Source organism: Pyxicephalus adspersus, chromosome 6, assembly GCF_032062135.1.
Source record: "Pyxicephalus adspersus chromosome 6, UCB_Pads_2.0, whole genome shotgun sequence".
NCBI classification, from domain to species: Eukaryota; Metazoa; Chordata; class Amphibia; order Anura; family Pyxicephalidae; genus Pyxicephalus; species Pyxicephalus adspersus.
Genome location: NC_092863.1, coordinates 96,006,397 through 96,024,759, shown reverse-complemented (window position 1 = coordinate 96,024,759; position 18,363 = coordinate 96,006,397). Strand labels below are relative to the sequence as shown.

At 36.1% G+C, this 18,363-nt stretch overlaps 1 protein-coding gene across 1 annotated transcript in view; it reads left to right on the top strand.

Annotated features, from left to right (window-relative positions):
• Positions 1-17,652, top strand: part of HCN1 (hyperpolarization activated cyclic nucleotide gated potassium channel 1) — a 264,559-nt gene extending 246,907 nt beyond the window's left edge. Inside the window, exon 8 of the mRNA XM_072416681.1 lies at positions 162-17,652. Coding sequence (XP_072272782.1) covers positions 162-1,000 — 839 coding nt within the window. The 3' untranslated portion in view covers positions 1,001-17,652. The remainder of the gene's footprint in view (positions 1-161) is intronic.
• The last annotated feature ends 711 nt before the right edge of the window (positions 17,653-18,363 follow it).

Here is an 18,363-nt window from a genome sequence, read left to right as displayed (position 1 = left end):
ATTCAACATTCCAAATGGTATAATGATCCTATGGGCACCTCTAGATCATTATGGAATGGCGAGTTTCTCAAAGTAGTAAACTGCAGCATAAAAATGTTATTGTCTTCCCGAAATAATTTCTAATGGAACATATAATTAAAAAAAATCTTGTGTTTCTACAGGGAAGAAGAACTCTATTCTACAGCAACGGTTTCAAAAGGACCTCAACACAGGAGTATTCAACAACCAGGAGAGCGAGATACTGAAGCAGATTGTGAAACAGGACAGGGAGATGATAGAGGGGGCTCCCTCAGTTAGCTACCAGCAACTTCCAGCTCTAAATTCTAGTACCAGCTCATCGCTGAGAATGAGGACCCAATCTCCCCCTGTTTATACTGCAAACAGTCTGTCTCATGGGAATCTGCAATCTCCCACACCCAGTCCACAGACACCGCAACAAGCGGCTATGTTTTCACCATCTTTCTCAACAGCTATTTGCAGTCCTTCCGTACAAAGTCCACTGGCTGGTCGAACATTTCAATACATTTCCCCTACCGCTTCACAACTTTCATTATTACAACAGCAACAGCAACAGCAGCAGCAACAGCAGAAGTCAATATCCGGTTCATCGTCCGTCAATGAAGCTCACAAGAGCACTCAAGGTCTACCAAACTCTAACCTAACAAGAGAAGTAAGGCCCCTGTCTGCTTCGCAGCCTTCTTTGCCCCATGAGATCTCTCCTCTAGTGACTAAACCACACCCAACCGTAGGGGAGTCTTTAGCTTCCCTACCACAACCAGTATCAAATTTGCAGCCTTCAGGTGCTCAGTCTGGAAGCCGGAGCAATGTCCCTCCTCGGGTGGCCCTGTTTCGACAGATGTCTTCAGGAGCTTTGCCTCCTGCCCGGGTTGGGGCACCAGCCCAGCCATCCACGTCAGCCCCGGCCCCCAGCAAGGATTCCACTACAGGACCAACCACAGATACAGACACAGACAAACCACGTTATGCTTCAAATTTATGATGCCTCTTACCTGTACATAAAGACAACACTGAATTAAACTGAAAACAGCCCAAAAACTGTTTTAATATATAGAATCCTAATATCTATTATGAGGAAATACCTTAGATGGATCAACCATACATAAAGAATGTAAAAAAAAATTAAAAAATAAATCTATATATATGAACTAATTAGCACTAAAACTTCTATGGATATATATTCATAAACATATATATGTGTCTTCCTTTATTTTAAACATTAAAAACATTTTTGTAATTTTTTTTCTCTTTGAGTAGACATTTCCAATTCATTCACTTTAATTTTCTTAATTATCAAGAGAGAATTACATTTACATACAACGAGCAATTACCATCATTCCAAATGACTGGTAATTATTTCGTTTTTTTTTTTCTTTCTCATCTTGTACATTATAATGTCACAAAAAATGAATGCATATTATAATGTTGTAGATCAGTGCCTGTCCATCTTTTAATGTAGCACATACATTACTGCTTGATTAGGTTTAATAATTACCATTTGTTCTGTGTTATCATCAAACCTAAATGGTGACTATTTGCCAACATTTCTGGATCACAAAATTGTAACCCATGTGGCCTGACCTCTGATCTGTCCAGTTCTGCACTTGAATGCCCTGACATGGCTCAGAACTGACGCACAACAAAATTTATGGAAAAATCCAAACAATAAGAAGAGGTCAGGAAAATGCCGAGAAACTGAGGACTGTTGGCAAGTATGTAATTATCTTCGTAAATCCTTTTATAGTCATTAGGGGTCAGATTAGAAAGACGAATCGGCAATCAAAATGCATCAGTCTTTGCATGTGTGTACTTAGGTCCAGAAATGGCCATCTTCATGAAAGTGCAGCTTGCTTAGAATTTAAGGGAAAGGTAAGATGGTTTGATACATTTCTGGCTGAATCTGGCTTCAATGCTTTAGTACTCCGACCACTCAATACAAAGGTAGAAATGCACTATTAGAACATGGTACAGGGTGGGGACATCATTTTTCCAGTTCTGGGCAGCCAAATGTGGGGTTGAGATCTTTAATTCAGAAAATTAAGCCACTTCAGTTGAACTCCGGAGATACGTCTAAATATAAAGCTGTGTGGGATGTTTTGTATTGTCAAAGGATTTGTATTTCTGTCCATTAAGTCCTGAGATTTACACAAATTTAGCACAGAGCACAGCTCTGTCTGGCAAAACAGGAGACTTGAATTTTCTCTGTTGCAGAAAGTGACATTTGCTGGTCTTGTCCTTGGCCTGTTACTGGATATAGTTCAATGGAAAGCAGCATACCAATGAGCTTACCATTCAGTCATTCTGCTCTCCCCATATTCCTTGTTAGCACATGAGCAGTGCATTAAAACTGATTGGCACCTTGGGCTGCTTCTCACTTTCCCAGTCGAATCTATGCTAACCAGGGGATTGTAAGAAGGAGATACTGGGTGTGCTTTTTTTTCAATAAAGGTTTTGTTGTAAAAATTATAATAATAGAGAATAATACAGAACTGCAATATCTGCCCAGAGTTTGTATTTAATGTATATACTTGAGGAAAAACTTTAAAAATGCCATAAAAAAAGTTTATATTGGGGTCACACCAGTAGATGTCAATGTGTCCTCATGTAAAGTGTGTAACAAACCCTTGCAGTTAGAGACAAAAGACATGAGGACACAACGCCATCTATTGGTGATCAATATTAATTCACTAAAGAACTTTTCCGTGACCCTACACAACCAGCTAAAAAGTACAAAATACTTTAACCTGTAATAAGAGTGAAAAAATACAGATGGAGCCCTTGCAATTTGAATCTTCCCCCTTTTACATAGACATTTCAAAATAACACACCATAGATGTATTCATTGTACATTTATTGCTATTTCTGTTGATTACTGTTTAAATGTTAGTATTGATGGTCCCCTTTGTGCTTTAGGTTTATACTTGAATCAAATAATCTTCATTTGCTTTAAATGCATTCAAGAAAAGACCCAAACCTGACTAAGCTGTCTATCTGGGCTAAATCTCAGGAATAGATGGGCAGATGTAAAAACCTGTAGCAGGTAAACGAGCTCCCATATTTCAGTTTCCTTTATGAGTTTACCTGTTTGCCTGGAGTTCAGTGAAACAATTTCTTCCTCCATTGAGAAAGGAGAATGACCCTTCAATATTTCTTTAGATGTCCTAATATTTTCACCATTGCCATTTAATGATTCATGGGCTCTGTGACATAGTTTTGGTAGTCTAGTGTGTATTCTCTATTTAGTCTCAAACATTTAACTGGGGGATTTTCTCCACAAGCCATTAAAAAAAGGGAAGGCCTTTTAAGGGGCATCTCTATCACTGGTGATCTACATATTGGGGACTGCCATAGGTGATTCAGAGTAGAAAAATATTTATTGTAGTTTTTTTGATTTCAGTTAATATTTGACCCCTATTGCCTATAATTTTTCCTATTTCAAAGACTAATATTAGCCTGTGTGCTTGAAAAAAAAATGTTCCCCTTGTTGTAAAGACTTAAACTGCATGCCCTTTGTATATACAACATGTCCACTGCAAAAAAAATGTAAACCAGATCCTCTGACTTCTTTCACCTAAATGTTGTTTTGGTTTCTTTTTGTTTTTGTTTTTTTTTTTTTGTCATAAGTACTGCACATGTCTACTGCATGGCTTTTCTTAAAGCAAAATCTTACTGAATCCAACATATGGATCACAAAGGAAAAATAATGTATTATCTCAAAATTTTGAGAATGTAATGAAAAACTATTGTTTGTCTGAACAAAATTCTAGAACACTAGTTGTTTGTCTACCATTTGTGGGTTTCTTGTGATATATACATTGAGACATCTCTATGTCACGTCTTTAGATGTTCCATGATCATTTCCAAAAAATATAACTTCACTATGCTGTTGAGAAACGCACGGTTTGCTCTCTGTGTATGATGTAAAGGATCAGTATATCCTAAGGCATGTAGTATAAAAAGCTTAGCCAATAGTTATCAAATTTATTAGGTGTCTTTTTAAACAATGGGGTGGGCAGTAAGGAAAGGAAAAAAAACAGGGATCAACTGTTTTGTGAATGCTAAATTCAATGTCTAACCTTAAACTAGTCTTGTGATTTAGGTGATTTCTGTCTTCTGAAGTTTAGTTATCATTTGTGCCTAAAATCGTCTAGCTATATATATTTATTCAAGTGGGTCATCATGACATTTGTACTGAATAGTATACTGTATACTAGTTGTACATACCTGTAACTACATTTCTGCAAAACAAACCCTGTGTAATTAGATCACATTTGCCATAGAATCTTTTTTTAAGGCTGTAAATAATATGCTTTATGTATAGATAACAAATCAAGCAATGGAGACAAAGCTTTACTGACGACCATGTGCAATGTTTTAAATGAGAGATTCTGATACTACACTCCTATGCCTTTTGTTGAGATTATGTATAGAATCACATTTTTAAGTACAAGACTGTAATATACTGTAGTGAAATAGCAAAGGCGGTATTGACTATAGATAGGGATCAGTACCCTGTATATACAGTAATGTGTTTAAATGTAAAGCATTTTTGGTTTTATCTCTGTGGCTTTCTTCACAGAGTTGAGCTTTAGACTACAGGCTACATTAGAACATTGGTTCAATGGTGAGAACTTCCAAGGACACTTTTCTTCAAACTCAAGTAAGCTTTTCCTAAAATACACTCTAACCTGGACATTTGTAAGAAGACTCTCATTTCTAAGAACTTGAATATATGAAATAAATGATTTTTTTGTTTCATGTGGCTTCCATATGTTAAAGAACTTATGGAATTCACAACTACATTGAAAAGTAATTGGTGAACCTCTAGGTGACTGCTAGTATTCCCACTTTATCTTCAGAACCAAGGTATTCCTCAAATCAAAATGCTCTAATATACTAATAATAATGAAAACCTTTGGGATCAATCCTCGGCCTGCCTCCTGCTGTTCTTATGACCATTGCATGCATTATTCACAGTTTGTGGGCAATAGATAGGCACAGGAGCAGGAGGAGACATCCCAAGTATTGACCATATAGGCAGTGGTCAATCTATGTCAAGACTGACCAAAGAACGTCCATTACAAATGCTTCCAAATTTGGTAACTATAAACTGGGAATTCATCTAGGCACTTGGGGCCACCATAGAAGCCCAATGTTTGACTTTAAGAAATAACTTCATAGAAATGGTTTCAAATAATTTGCACTGTGCTCTTTTAGGTTGTAATTTTTCATAATTTTCCATTTTATAAAGTTTGATATGGAGAGTCCATGTGCAGTTAAGAATACGATGAAAAGGAATAGGACACTTGGCGAAGAAAAGAAGCATTACTTTTTGAGCATTGCTCTTTGAATTATTATGCTAGGCTTAGGGTGATGTTATAATCCGTTAAAAATGTATATTTAATTTCGGCAAGGTAAATCAGCTGCTTTTTCATTTCTCAGGGATTAAGAGTTGAGATTCCTTTACCACAAGCAGATTCCATGATACTTTTGCTTTTTATTTAGTTCATATTATGGAGGAACACTTCAAAGACATGGACACTTACCTGAAAAATTATATTACCATGTTTTACGTCTAGATATACTCATGAATACAATAAAATCGGGACTTGACAAATACTGGACATCAGGTTACCTAGTTGAGTGGAACTATTTTGGACCTGATATCCTTCCAGTGGTCACATCTATACTTCTATATTCTGCACCACTTTTTCTTTTTATCATCTCATAATAGATCACATTACACAGCTCTGAGCAAGGTCCATGCCTTTAGCCAATACAAATGAGGTTGGAGGTACGCCATAACTTGCAGGTCAATGTGTTCTGGCATGTCAATAGGAGGAGTGAGGAAGTGTGGTTCTGTAAGTTGCCAGGTACCTTACCCCATCCAGACTCAAAGACTGATCATTACTGACACAGGGAACACCATTAGGTATGGACCTTTGGATACAGCAGCCAGCAAAAGGGCAATGAACAGGTCATTGATGGCTACAGGGACCAGCACAGGGCTGGTATTTTACACAAGGACAGACTGTCATAAGATACAAAGACCACCACTAGGCCATAGAACAGACTTCCACTCTTGATATCTTAAGGATAATAAACATTATAATGGATATAGAGAAAGACAACTATGATACACAGGAATGTGTGACCTTTGGAAAAATGGAATACCCACTGATAGTAACTACTTTTAAATCATAGCATTGAAGGTTACAAGTGCCACGTACTGAACCCCACAAAGGCCAGTAAGTGATTACCATTAGGTCCAAGGTCTGACCCCTACTGAACATTGGGTGGCCAAAACTACAGCCTGGCATTGACAACTACTAGACCCTAAAGTGACCCCTGGTACAAATAATGATTTATCACTACTTGCCCAGGGGGCTAACTAGTGTTGACAGGAAGCTGGACTTTACAACTTAGCTTTTTGACCCAAGGACTAAAACTCCATGACCTCCCCATTGACTTACTACTATCAATATACATAGGGACAATGCTCTTCTTCAAACCATGCCCAAGGACTGATCACTGACACTGGATCCAAGTAGTAATCATTGGTAAGGCCAAGAACTTGTCTAAAGGCAGTGGTAACAAGCCAAAAAGTAAAAGTTTAGGTAAATATTGCTACGGTTAAGGAACAAGCATAGATATGACCAAACAGTAATCAACCCCACAGAAGCCAAGGGCCAACACAATGTCAGGTGGTGTCCACTACTATAATTATATAGTGACCACTACATTCCCATGACTAGAGCTAGAGAATCACCTCTGCAAATAAGTATTGTCACCTCCAAGGTCAAAAATAGATCAGCAACTATATACCACTGGGACCAGGGATTAATCACCAGAAAAAGCCCACTACAGTTAATACAACTACAGACAGAAACAATCATATCCTCTCCTAAGCATCACGAGCAATAAAGAAAAAAATAAAACAGAACTAGGCAGCAGCACCTATTTATATTTAATTGTAGGCCACACACAAGTAGAGGGCACATGGTTCGTTCGATGGTTTGAGTCCACCGAAGTTGGAGTAGGTGTGAAGTCCAAACCTAAAAGCCAACTACAAATATATCAGTATGTCACTCAGTATCAGACTAAAACTTGAAATGGTTTATGCTTTTTTAATTTTCAGTTATTTACTCTTTTGTTAGGACCGTATCAGAGGGGTAAAGCCACCATTATTTTTAGTTAGGTTACTTAACAGGAAACAATGCTAACCCCAACTCAAAAAGAAAACATATATTTTCAGTGCTGCTAAAATCTAGGTATTTTTATAAATTTCTCTGTAATTCTTGTGAATAGCTCATGTAAATAGCCAAAGTTTTTTTTTTCTTTTAAATGTATTGACACTTTAAAGTATCTGATACTGAAAAGCCATGGGTGAAGGGAAAACTCTGTAATGTAAAGGTTTGTATTCCAAGCCTACATATGCATTTACTAGTTCAAATATTTATTTACACTTGATCCTATAGGTTTCACTTACTGCAATAGTTTAGATGCCTCAATAAGCTTATAGAATTTAAACTAAATTAAAACTTCTTTATTTTTGTATGATGGATAATGACATTTTGCTCCATTTTAAGATGGGTCTCTCAATAGTGTGTTATGACTGTGGACTGGTATATCATGCCAATGTTGTGAAGTTTTTTACTTGTTTAATGTCATTGTAAGATCAGTAAATGAAGCCTCAAAGTTTCAAAGTTTAATGAACTTTGTCAGCAATCTTTAATCTTTTAGACTGGGAATGCTGATGTTTTGACATTGGATATTGATGAAAGGCTGTAAACAAGTCTGGCCTAACATTGACTATGAAATAGTGTAGTTGATGAGCAACAGTTATGATTCCAATGTATGTAGATATAGGTTAATGACATTCTGATTATCTAGTGGTATTTAATTTCACTATTTAAATACAAAAATCAGAATTTTCTTGTATTTGGAAGGCTCTCTCAGTACTAAAACAAGTTTGTTGAGTCAAAACTCTTTACAGAAGTACTCTTTACAAATTCTAGCACTGAGGAACAGTCTTTGAATAACTAACAATTGTGTCTTTTCCAACAATAAAGCAAATGATAAAATGTATTTTGGAAAAAAAGCTCTCATGTAACTGAACCTTTAATCATGTGTAATGGAACCTCTCATACCAGGTAATATACACTGGAATACTTGAAATAACAAGATTGAATATGATGCCCCCTATAATAATCTAAAGCAGCATTTCTCTGTCTTTTTAACTTGGTGAAACCCCTTAACTTTCAGAACCCCCTGCTATAATTACTATTTCTGTCGCTCACAGTATATCAGTGTAGTATTTACTGGGAAGAATTCCTTGTACATTGCTGGCAATTGAGAAAAATATCCCCTTTATAGATACATTTTATTGTTCAAGGAACCCTTAGCAACCTCAAAAAGAACCCTGGTTGAGAAACACTAGTGTATAGACTATATGTAGTCCCCATCATGATTTCCACTTCAGATTGGGATCCTGATTCCCTTTAACTAACATTCAAAGTATGAACATTCAATCAACATTCAGTTATTGCTAAGAAGTCCATTTTTGAGTACAATGGCTGAACTTGCTTCTTGCTGCAACAAAACAATTGCTCAGGTTTCGGAGATAAGTCAACAGTTCTCAAATTAAAACATTTTTGTTTAAATATAAAATAAAGTGTAAGTGTACCCTAAAATGGGAGATTCCTGCTTCCTTCATCTCTAGAACAAGAAGAGAGGTCTTCCCAACCAGACAAAAAAAAACTGACTTCCAGTTTATTGCAAATTGTTGAAAATTCATATTCTTTATAGAGGTGAAAAGAAAATAATAATTACCTATATAAAAGAAAAAAATGTGCTTCTGAACCTGGAAAATTCAGAATCTGTATGGTATGCACAGACAGTGGTGACTTTCATAGAAAGCGACGTGAGAAAATTATCAGGGGATCCAGAAATATAGGAAACTGAAATTAATATTCCATATGGAACTGAAAAGAAACTATTAATTAGCTATATAAAATCCTATGCTTTTGGGAGTAAATGAGTATTACAATGTATGTAAAAAGCCAACCTTATTATTGGCAGATTTTTGGAAACCACTGGGGGAGATTTACCATTGCCATTGGTCCTGTTGACTTTACTTGTACATAACAAAGGATAATTCAATGTTTTTTAGTTGTCACCAGATTAGGAGGTAAAAGGTACAACTTCCAATAGGGAAACATGCTTTGGTGACAATGGTGAAAGAGACAGGAATCATAGCCAATACCTACTCAATAAAGAACTAAGAAATGTTACATGCATACTTGTAATTGACAAAAATTATCCTTGTTCACTCTATGTACATAAATGTTTGCACAGCATGGTTGCCAATGTCATTTCAATTTTATATTTGTTATGACACAAATGTGTGGGCAGCCAAGATTATTTATTTGCCACAGTGACTCATTTTTATATATCAATATAAGAATGCATGTAATTGTGTTCATATTGCAGACTTAGATGATAATTTATATAACTATATGATAAACTTATTTTACAAAACTCTGGTTTGTAAGAATAAGCAATTGGCCTTGATTGTATATTACAGGAAGGTAATTTAAGTAACTGGCACTTATGCTTGTTTGTTTAGATAAAGAGCCAAATATATAAGTAATTACTTTACGTTTCACCAGTATATGGTTGTACATAGGTACACACCACTAATTCAATCCCACTAGAATGCCAACACAAAAGTATGACAAATGCCTCTTAGACATGTGATAAAATATTACCATGTGTCTATGGGCAAAATTGTATCTAATTACATATATTTGTAGGACTTATATTGTATGCATAGGTGTACGTAAGATCAAGTAAGATTAGCTTAGAATGAGATTCAAGGAAATGTAGCAGTTTTGGCATTTCTAATCCTTCAGTTAACATTCATAAAGCATGGAACAGGCAAAGTGAAACCACATTTGCATTTTCTGTAGTGGCATGGTGTCATTTAACACCAACTGCCTACAAGAACATCATCTCTTCTGACGTCGCAGCTTGACCCAATGTCCACAGCATTTCCCCCTGGTATACCACAGTAGAGTAGAGGTTGTAGGTGATCATTCCTGAACATCCACTAGATGTCTGTAGATGATCCATTTTACACGCAGGATAAGTAACTTTGCCCACAGAGGGTCAACTTTATGCTTGCCTCTGGAGCTGGTGGCACTTTCTTCCTATCATAGAGAAAAAGAACTTGAAGCTTACACATGCCTGAGAACTCTCACTCTCCATATCATAAAGCTGGTGCCCGGGTGAACAATTGCAAAGTATCGAATCGAAGCCCCAGTTTACAATAAGCAATGAAAAAAAGGTGCAGCCACAATGCTTTGCAAAACATGCTGGGCTTTCCTATAACAAGCCCGGTACTGCTTGCAAATAATTAAATTTTCCTGTTTCTGCTAGGAAAGAAATAGAAATCCCATAAATATTGATAAACTGGCATCTCTTTTGTCCCATGGGCATTGGATTTTCACAACGTAATTGCCCCCCATAACACTCAGATTATTATTGTTATAATTATTTTCTTATTGTTATGGCGTCTTCCATACTTCCATACTGTATAGACCATGTTCCTAATTCTGAATGAGCCGGAGTAGCTGACTAGTAAACAAACCTTTAATATTTTACATTTTTACAGCAGCTACTTCCCAATACATTTTTCATGCTGCCTTTTTCATAATAATATAGAAGGCCATTTCTAAGAGTGCTGACTCAGAACATCTAATACAAAGGAGAGGGAATTAATAGACCTATAATCATAGTGTCCTATTTCTGTCAACATTTCTGAATTTTAAGTATGCCTCATCTGAATACAATACAGTATCCCAGAGATGGCTGGTTGGAAATAAAAAGTAAGTAATTAGCTATTGTACCAAAAATGTATAAAACTGGTAGGTGGCAATGGCATTGTACATAATAATCCCCTAAAATGTTGTTTATTATATATAAATACAATGCAGTATATTTGGAGTGTTTATTTTCATTTATTGTGATTTCAATTACGAAGCTGGTCCAGAATATTTCCCTACATCTGAATAAAAGTTATATTTTTAATCATTCAAAATTAACCACAAATGACTGTGTCTGATGAAGAACTTAAGCCAAAAAAGTGGTTCTTTGTCATTAAATTGTCACTATATACTAAAATGTGTATAACTCAAGTGAATTATGTGGCTGTAGCTTGTAATGCAGACAACCTTTGGCACTCTTTCTGCAAATTCTTAAATTCTTGCTATAGTGAAGATTGGATCTTTTGAATGGTCCCCATTGATACTGAGCAGTAGGTTGTGCTTTCTTTATAACTAGAAACCACTCACGTGACAGATGTACTCATTGACCCAATGGACCTCTCAAATACTGGAGAAGATAGGCTATTAATAGAGAACCTTGATGATCGAGCAAACCGGGACTAGGTCTGATTCAAGATTGAAAATATTTGCCAGCTAATGGTAAATGAAGAAATCTATTTCAGGTTTGCTGCATCACACAGATTCCCTACTGTCTATCTTCTCTAGTCTTGGATACCCATTGTGTGCATCAATTATCTTCCCCTATTATTATTACAATATTTTTCTACACTTTCCTGGCAATGGATATCATTTTATTGAGTATAAATAATTTAGCCCATGCACTTGGCCTTTTAAAATAATTCTGCCAAAAATATGGGCAATTCAGAACCAGTATAGAATGCACAGCCAGAGATGGCCTTCAGAAAAGATTAGAAAATGATCAGGAGATCCACTAATATATGATTCCTTTTTGGATATAGTAAGTATCCAAAGATCAATTCTATTTTTATTATTAAAAAAAGAAAGTAAATTGGCCTTAATGTAAAGAGGTTTGCCCATTGTGTTTTAGGTAGGCATTTGATCAATTTGAAATTTTATAGGTTAGATCCATACCCTAGGGCAGTGGTTTCCTACCTTCTCAACCTCAAGGACCACTAAATTCACTGAACTCGGACCTCGCATGCATGGGGAGCTGTGTCCACGGCCCAGTGCTACTGTCCCCCCAGGATATTTGGCAAGCAGGTCAGAGCCTGGAATGGGAGAGTTGTCAGACTGTGTCCATACGGGGGACAGAACCACAGACCACTGGTTGGCAACCGCTGCCCTAGGGTTCCCCCAGAGATTGCTAGGGGTTCCTTGAGCAATGAGCAATTTGTGCCTTTAAATTGGTGCCCTAGCTTACAGTTTGAAAGCTTTTATTGCTGGCTGCAATACATCATAAAGAATATTTTATAATAACCCGATTGATATAAAACACTTTCAAATACAAACATATTTAACAAAGTAAATATATACAAATACTATGTGTTACCGAAATCACTATTTTTGTCCGCTAGTACTTGGATGTGTGCTCTATTTCAATTTGCTTATGAAAGATGGACAATAATAACTTGTGTGCACATTATAAAAAATATGCAGATATAACTTAGCTAGGCTAATGTATACTTAATCTTTGCATTCACATCGTTAGAACACTCATAAAAATCTGTCACTTCTTTCTGCAATCATGCAGTTTTTAGGCAGAAAATACATGACTAATGTGTTTTCTTTAGTTCCAAGCTATTTGTCAAACCAGATAGCACAAACTGATAAAAAGAGATATTTATCATAATCAAGTATATCGTGCATGCTCAGGGTTTTTTTTTGTAAAGCAATGGGAATGTTATTTGGAGGCTCTCATATTGAAGACCTATAATGCAATTCTGCTTTTACCTTTTTCTTCTTATGTGCCGTCCAGGTGCAAATTAAAAATATTTTTTTTTTTTTAAATAAATCCATGCAGTATGGTAGCAATGAACAGTAGTATGGTATAGTAGTATGGTAGCAAGGTCTAGAAATGTTACATATGTATTATCATAATTTTAATCAAAGACTGCATACTGTTTTCTTTATCAAATTTCATGGAACAATTAAAAGCTAAACTTTTACTTTTTAAAATCACTTTCCCAAACTTTTTATCCTATTATGTTGTGTCATAGACAGGAAAATTGGCTTATGAGGTTCTACTCATAAAACCTAATGGCGGTTCTAATCATTCACTACTTATGTGTGTACCAGATTCATACCAATTGATATTCAAAAATTTTAAATTTTTATTATAAATATAGTAAGTCTCAAAACACATCAACATTTATTGGGTATTCTAAAAATACATCCAATGTATATTGTTTCTGAGCAATTTTTTTATTAAAGCTTCGGGCTAGAGCAGTGTTTCTCAACCAAGGTTCCATGGAACCGTACAGTTCCTCTAGAGATTGCTAGGGGTTCCATGTGCAAAGAACATTTTGTATCCCCCAGGTCAGTTACCAATGACACCATTTTTTGGCTATCTGTAAGGGTAACATTCTTCCCAATGGCCAGCAATGTTGGAGACATTCTTGCTAGTTAACTCCACAATAATGCACTGTGGGCTCTGAGTATAGTAATTAGAGCAGGGCAGGGATTCCCTAAAGACCTGAACAGTATTTCCTATGTTAAAATGGTCAAGAAACATTGGGCTAGATATTCAAACTGCAAAACTCTTTACTATCGTAAATGATAATGTAATAATTACCCTGAGAATGACCAGTGGGACCATAGGTAACTGTTTATGTAAACATACATGCATGAGCATAGTTGCTCCTAAAACATATATACTTTAATTTTTTTTTTTAGTTTTAGGTAAAGTAGGGATCATATTGCTGTCTGTGACTTCTGGGGAGATTAACCACCTTTATTTGCCCTTGCACCATTGTCACTATGACAGAAAGTTATGAGTAACCCAACGGTTCTGAGTTCTGTTAGGAGCAATAGGTGCGGTAAAATCTTCCAGTGGGCTAACTCTTTAGAAATTAAAATTTTGTTCACATTGGAGAAATTTAATCCTATTTCCAGTTAAGAATTTAGGATAGGAAGTAAAAACAAAACTTTACAGCAGTATGCAGACAGCTAGAAATCTTCCTCTGCTCTATACAAATATTGACTGTAGAATAATTTTGGCAGGCCTAAACACTGCCTAGCCTTGTTTGCAGCATTAGTTTGAATTATTGCCTAGGCGATCAAGACTGAATGGGAGCACAGAGCCTCCTGGGATAGCTAAGTAACGCATCCCGGGAAGCTCTGGGTCATTTTTTCTATTAAGGGAAAGAGACGCAAATACAGTAAGATTGGCTCTCTTTTACTTCCCCTTTACAGCAGGCTACGTCACCCGATCTCACACTTGCACAGTGCAAGAGCGGGTGACGTGCCAAGAAAGAAGAAGAAGAAAGTGAAAAATGAAGATGGGGGCGCCCAGCACTTCCCCAGTGTCGGAACAATGAGGAATTCCTGGACGATGCAGGACCAGATCGCAGGACGGACCAGCGCCATCGAGGGACCTGCAGGATTAAAGGTAAGTGTAATTTTTTTGTTTTCGGTTTAGTTCTGCTTTAACATCAAGGGAATGTAGTTGTTTCTAATCATCGGTGGTCATCAGTTAGATAAGTTTTGAACATCCAAGCGTTATTCAATGTTTCCTTAATTGTTTTAAAGCAGCTGAGTAAGCAATCCCATCTTGTTAACAGAAGCCATGCTAAAAAAAAGTTTCTCAGCTAAGGTTCCTCCTAACATTGCTTGGCGTCCCTTGGAAGTTTTACACTTCTATTTCTTGATTGGCTAGGCATGGGAGGTACATCATCCAAGCACAGGCCAATCAAGCCAAAATTAGGTATCCAGAAGAGAGGAAGAAGGTGGGGTAATAAAAACCGCCATCAGGCAGGTATGGTTATATTTTTGCAAAAGGGACATGCCCTACAGCAATATAAGACCTGCCTGGTCACAATTTTTAATTTGTACTTTTAGTTCCACTTTAAGTATGCCATGTACTCCCAATTTTTTCTTTTTTAATTACAAAAAATATGAGGACAGGGATGTCTATTTTTTTCAGCTACTTGTGAATTGTGTCCCAATTGTTTTAGAACTCAGAAAGGGTGCATTTCTCCGTTTTACTTGTTAGTCAAATGAGGATCTTGTTAAGTGCATTAATGGAATACAGAAAATCAATTGCTAAATATTTTGTAATGCTTGAGTTTCTATACTTATTAATATAGAATTATTATATTACTACTTATTTTTTACATCTTTAAATGTTGTCCTTTATTAGGTTACCTTATCTGTTTGGTTTCTTCAATGAAAAATTTTGAATGGCATTTATAAACCAAATGGAACAAAAAAAGCCTTTAAAACTAGTTTATTCACACAAAGCAAACAGTAAATGTGTAATGAGTGGCTTAGATTTAGAACGCATGCACAGGTAAGCAAATATGATGCTGCACAAATATATATAACATTAGACTCAAGCTAGTTAGGTTAGGTGAGTTGAACAAGAATAACAATAATTTTAGTGTTAGATTTAAAGAGAAAGAATACGCATAAAATTCAAATAATTTGTTTAACCTGGTGGTTTTCCCAAGTATGGCTCTGGGTTAATTCTCAGTACCAAAAGTGGTAATTCAGAGCCACATTCTGGGTGGCATTGTAAGAGACTTACCTGGTCTCGAGGAGCCCGCGACATCCTCTGGCGATGTCCGCCCGGCATCTCTGTCCCTTGGTCTTACGTCCCCGACATGATCAATGGGACGTGTGATCAGGGAGGTTATAACATTAAAAATCAAAGTTTTCTTTGTTTATTTTTTTAGTTATTATTTTTGCTTTAATATGATAAAAAAGGACTATGAAATACTCAGAGAAAATAAGTACAACATAATGTGAATTTAAATTAAAATCGACAAAGAAATGAGATTCAGCTCAACTACATTTCTATTATTTTATTCTATATTCTGTAGAATTTTTGCCTTTTATTTTATTTTTATTTTTCTATTAATTAATTTGTTGCAAAATATATTTAGGATTGTATAATTCACTTATTTTTCATTGAAATTGAACATAATATTTACTACAATTTCCTTTTAATAGCATTTACTTTCTCTAATTTAACATATGCAATTGTTTTTATTGAAAAATCATTTTACTTTTATGATTATATTATTTAGCCCCATTGACATTATATTTAATGTAGGTATTATATGTGCATGTTGCTATACAACTTTTTGTTGGTGGAGTATGAACTGGCTATAAAGATAAAGTTTTATATACTTAGTCAGCTTGGACATGTATTGCATGGTTTCTCTTTGTATGGTTCATTGAGAAGTGTGTTATCCTTTACAGCACTGTGAAGATGAACAATTGAGAGTAACAGATTTATCATTTCCAAAAATAAAGAAAGCCTACAATATAGGCTCATGCTATAATTTTATTATTAGGACATTTCTGTGTGTAGGGTCCAATATTCACTGAGGTATGATGATATCATAGAAGTTATGCAATATTGTATTTAGTTTTTGCACAAAATAGTTTACTGCAAGTTTATTTCTTAATCTTTTGCACAAAGAAAAATAAATTTACTACTCATGCTGCTTTACAAATCAAAATTATTTATATTCTATATATGGATCTTAAGTAGGTAGTCCAAAACAGTAGTCGCCAATGTTTTCTGACCCACGGACAACTAAATCTACCAGCTCCCGACCACGCATGTTCGGAGAGGCGGGTGTCACTCAAAGGGAAGAAGCTTCCCCCATAGTGACGTCATGATGCCAGAACCCTTCCACTCTCCCATCGCAGGTTTGAGTCTGGTCCAAGGACACAACCCGCCTACCACCCTGAGCCTACAATCCGCACAGAAGACATGGTCCGCGACTCTGGCCAGGGTGCCTTCCCAGTGGGGTCCTTCACCTGACCCCACTCTGGGGCGCACCAGCCAGAGCTGCGGACCACCAGTTGGCGACCGCTGTTCTAAAATACATAGGGGTCTGTTTATAAAGCATTGGTTCTTACAATCCCTGATAGAAAATCAAGTACTGCCATTGAAATTCATGAACCTGGAAGATTACCCACCAGGGAATGTTCAAGGGAATGTCAGATTCCTTGCTTTAAAAATAGACCCTATAGAATATGTTTTGCTTGGTTAATAAGAAGTGAATCTGCATCCCCAAAGTGATTAGAACATTCTATGATATAATATCAAGTTTTTTAACACAAAAAACTATACATTATTAGAGTGATGGTATTATTATTAATATTATTATTATTGCTATGAATATCATTTTCATTTTAAGAAAATGCTTTCACAAAACTGGATCAGTAAATAAAGAAAACCAGTATTGCAAAAGGAGTGTATTTACCAATCAAACCAAATGAAATTCTATTGGCAATGTGATGTTTCCCTGTTTGTATTTTAGTTATACATAAATATATATTATCTATATATATGAATGTATATATGACTTGGATAAACATTAACATTCATGTAATATAAAGGTCTATTGTTGCAGACAAGCTGGCCTGTAATCTCTGTATGTATGTACATATATATGGAATTTCACATCTGTACAGGATGAAGTGTATTTTGTAAAGACTGGATATAAATGCTGCTGGAAAAAAAAAAATCTGACATTATAGATAAACTGATTCCTACAGATTGACTGTATAATCAGAAAGGATTTTATTTTATTTTGTCTTTGCTCAAAGCCATAAAAACATCTAAAAGTTAATTAAAAAAATAAAGCCTCTACATATTGTATTATATCATTTTCAACACGCTGTCATGTTTATTCATTTACTGGAAATCACTGATGAGCAATGGTGGGTTAATCAAGTATATTCAAGTTTGCTTGAATTGAAATGCAAATTGGACAGATTGGCAATATTATCAATCTTTTCTCTTACACTAATATTAATTTTGTTTTAAGATAAAAAAAATTCTTTTTGTAAAGGGGTCCCTTAAAGTTCTTACCAGATGAGTACAGTGATTCAGTGTTTTTATTAGTTTTCTCCATGAAGGTACCTAAACTCAGAATTTTCCGTTTACATAAAAGGGTGGACAACCCTCTTATTTAAAGTAAAAATTCTGTTTGTTTGTGTTAAATGCAACATTTAAAAAAAAAAAAAAATGGTGCAGCACATCCCCCTTTATTCTCGATCGTCTAGGACAGGGGTCAGCAAAGTTTTAGGGCCATTTATGGGGTGGGCGGGAGCACACTAGGCCGGACCCACCCTAGTGGCTCTGCCCACCACCAGGGAATGCCCCCTGAAGTGAAATCACTCTCCTCTGTATATGCATTGCGAAGGAGAGGGATTTACCTTCGGGGTGCTTTTCCTATTTACCGCGACAGCGGAAGTATCAACGGCGCCCACGGTAAATAAGGGAGCAAATACAAGGGGGCGGCACCTGCTCCGGTAGTTCCTAACACCCCCTGGCTGTTCCACCAGCAACCCGGAGCCG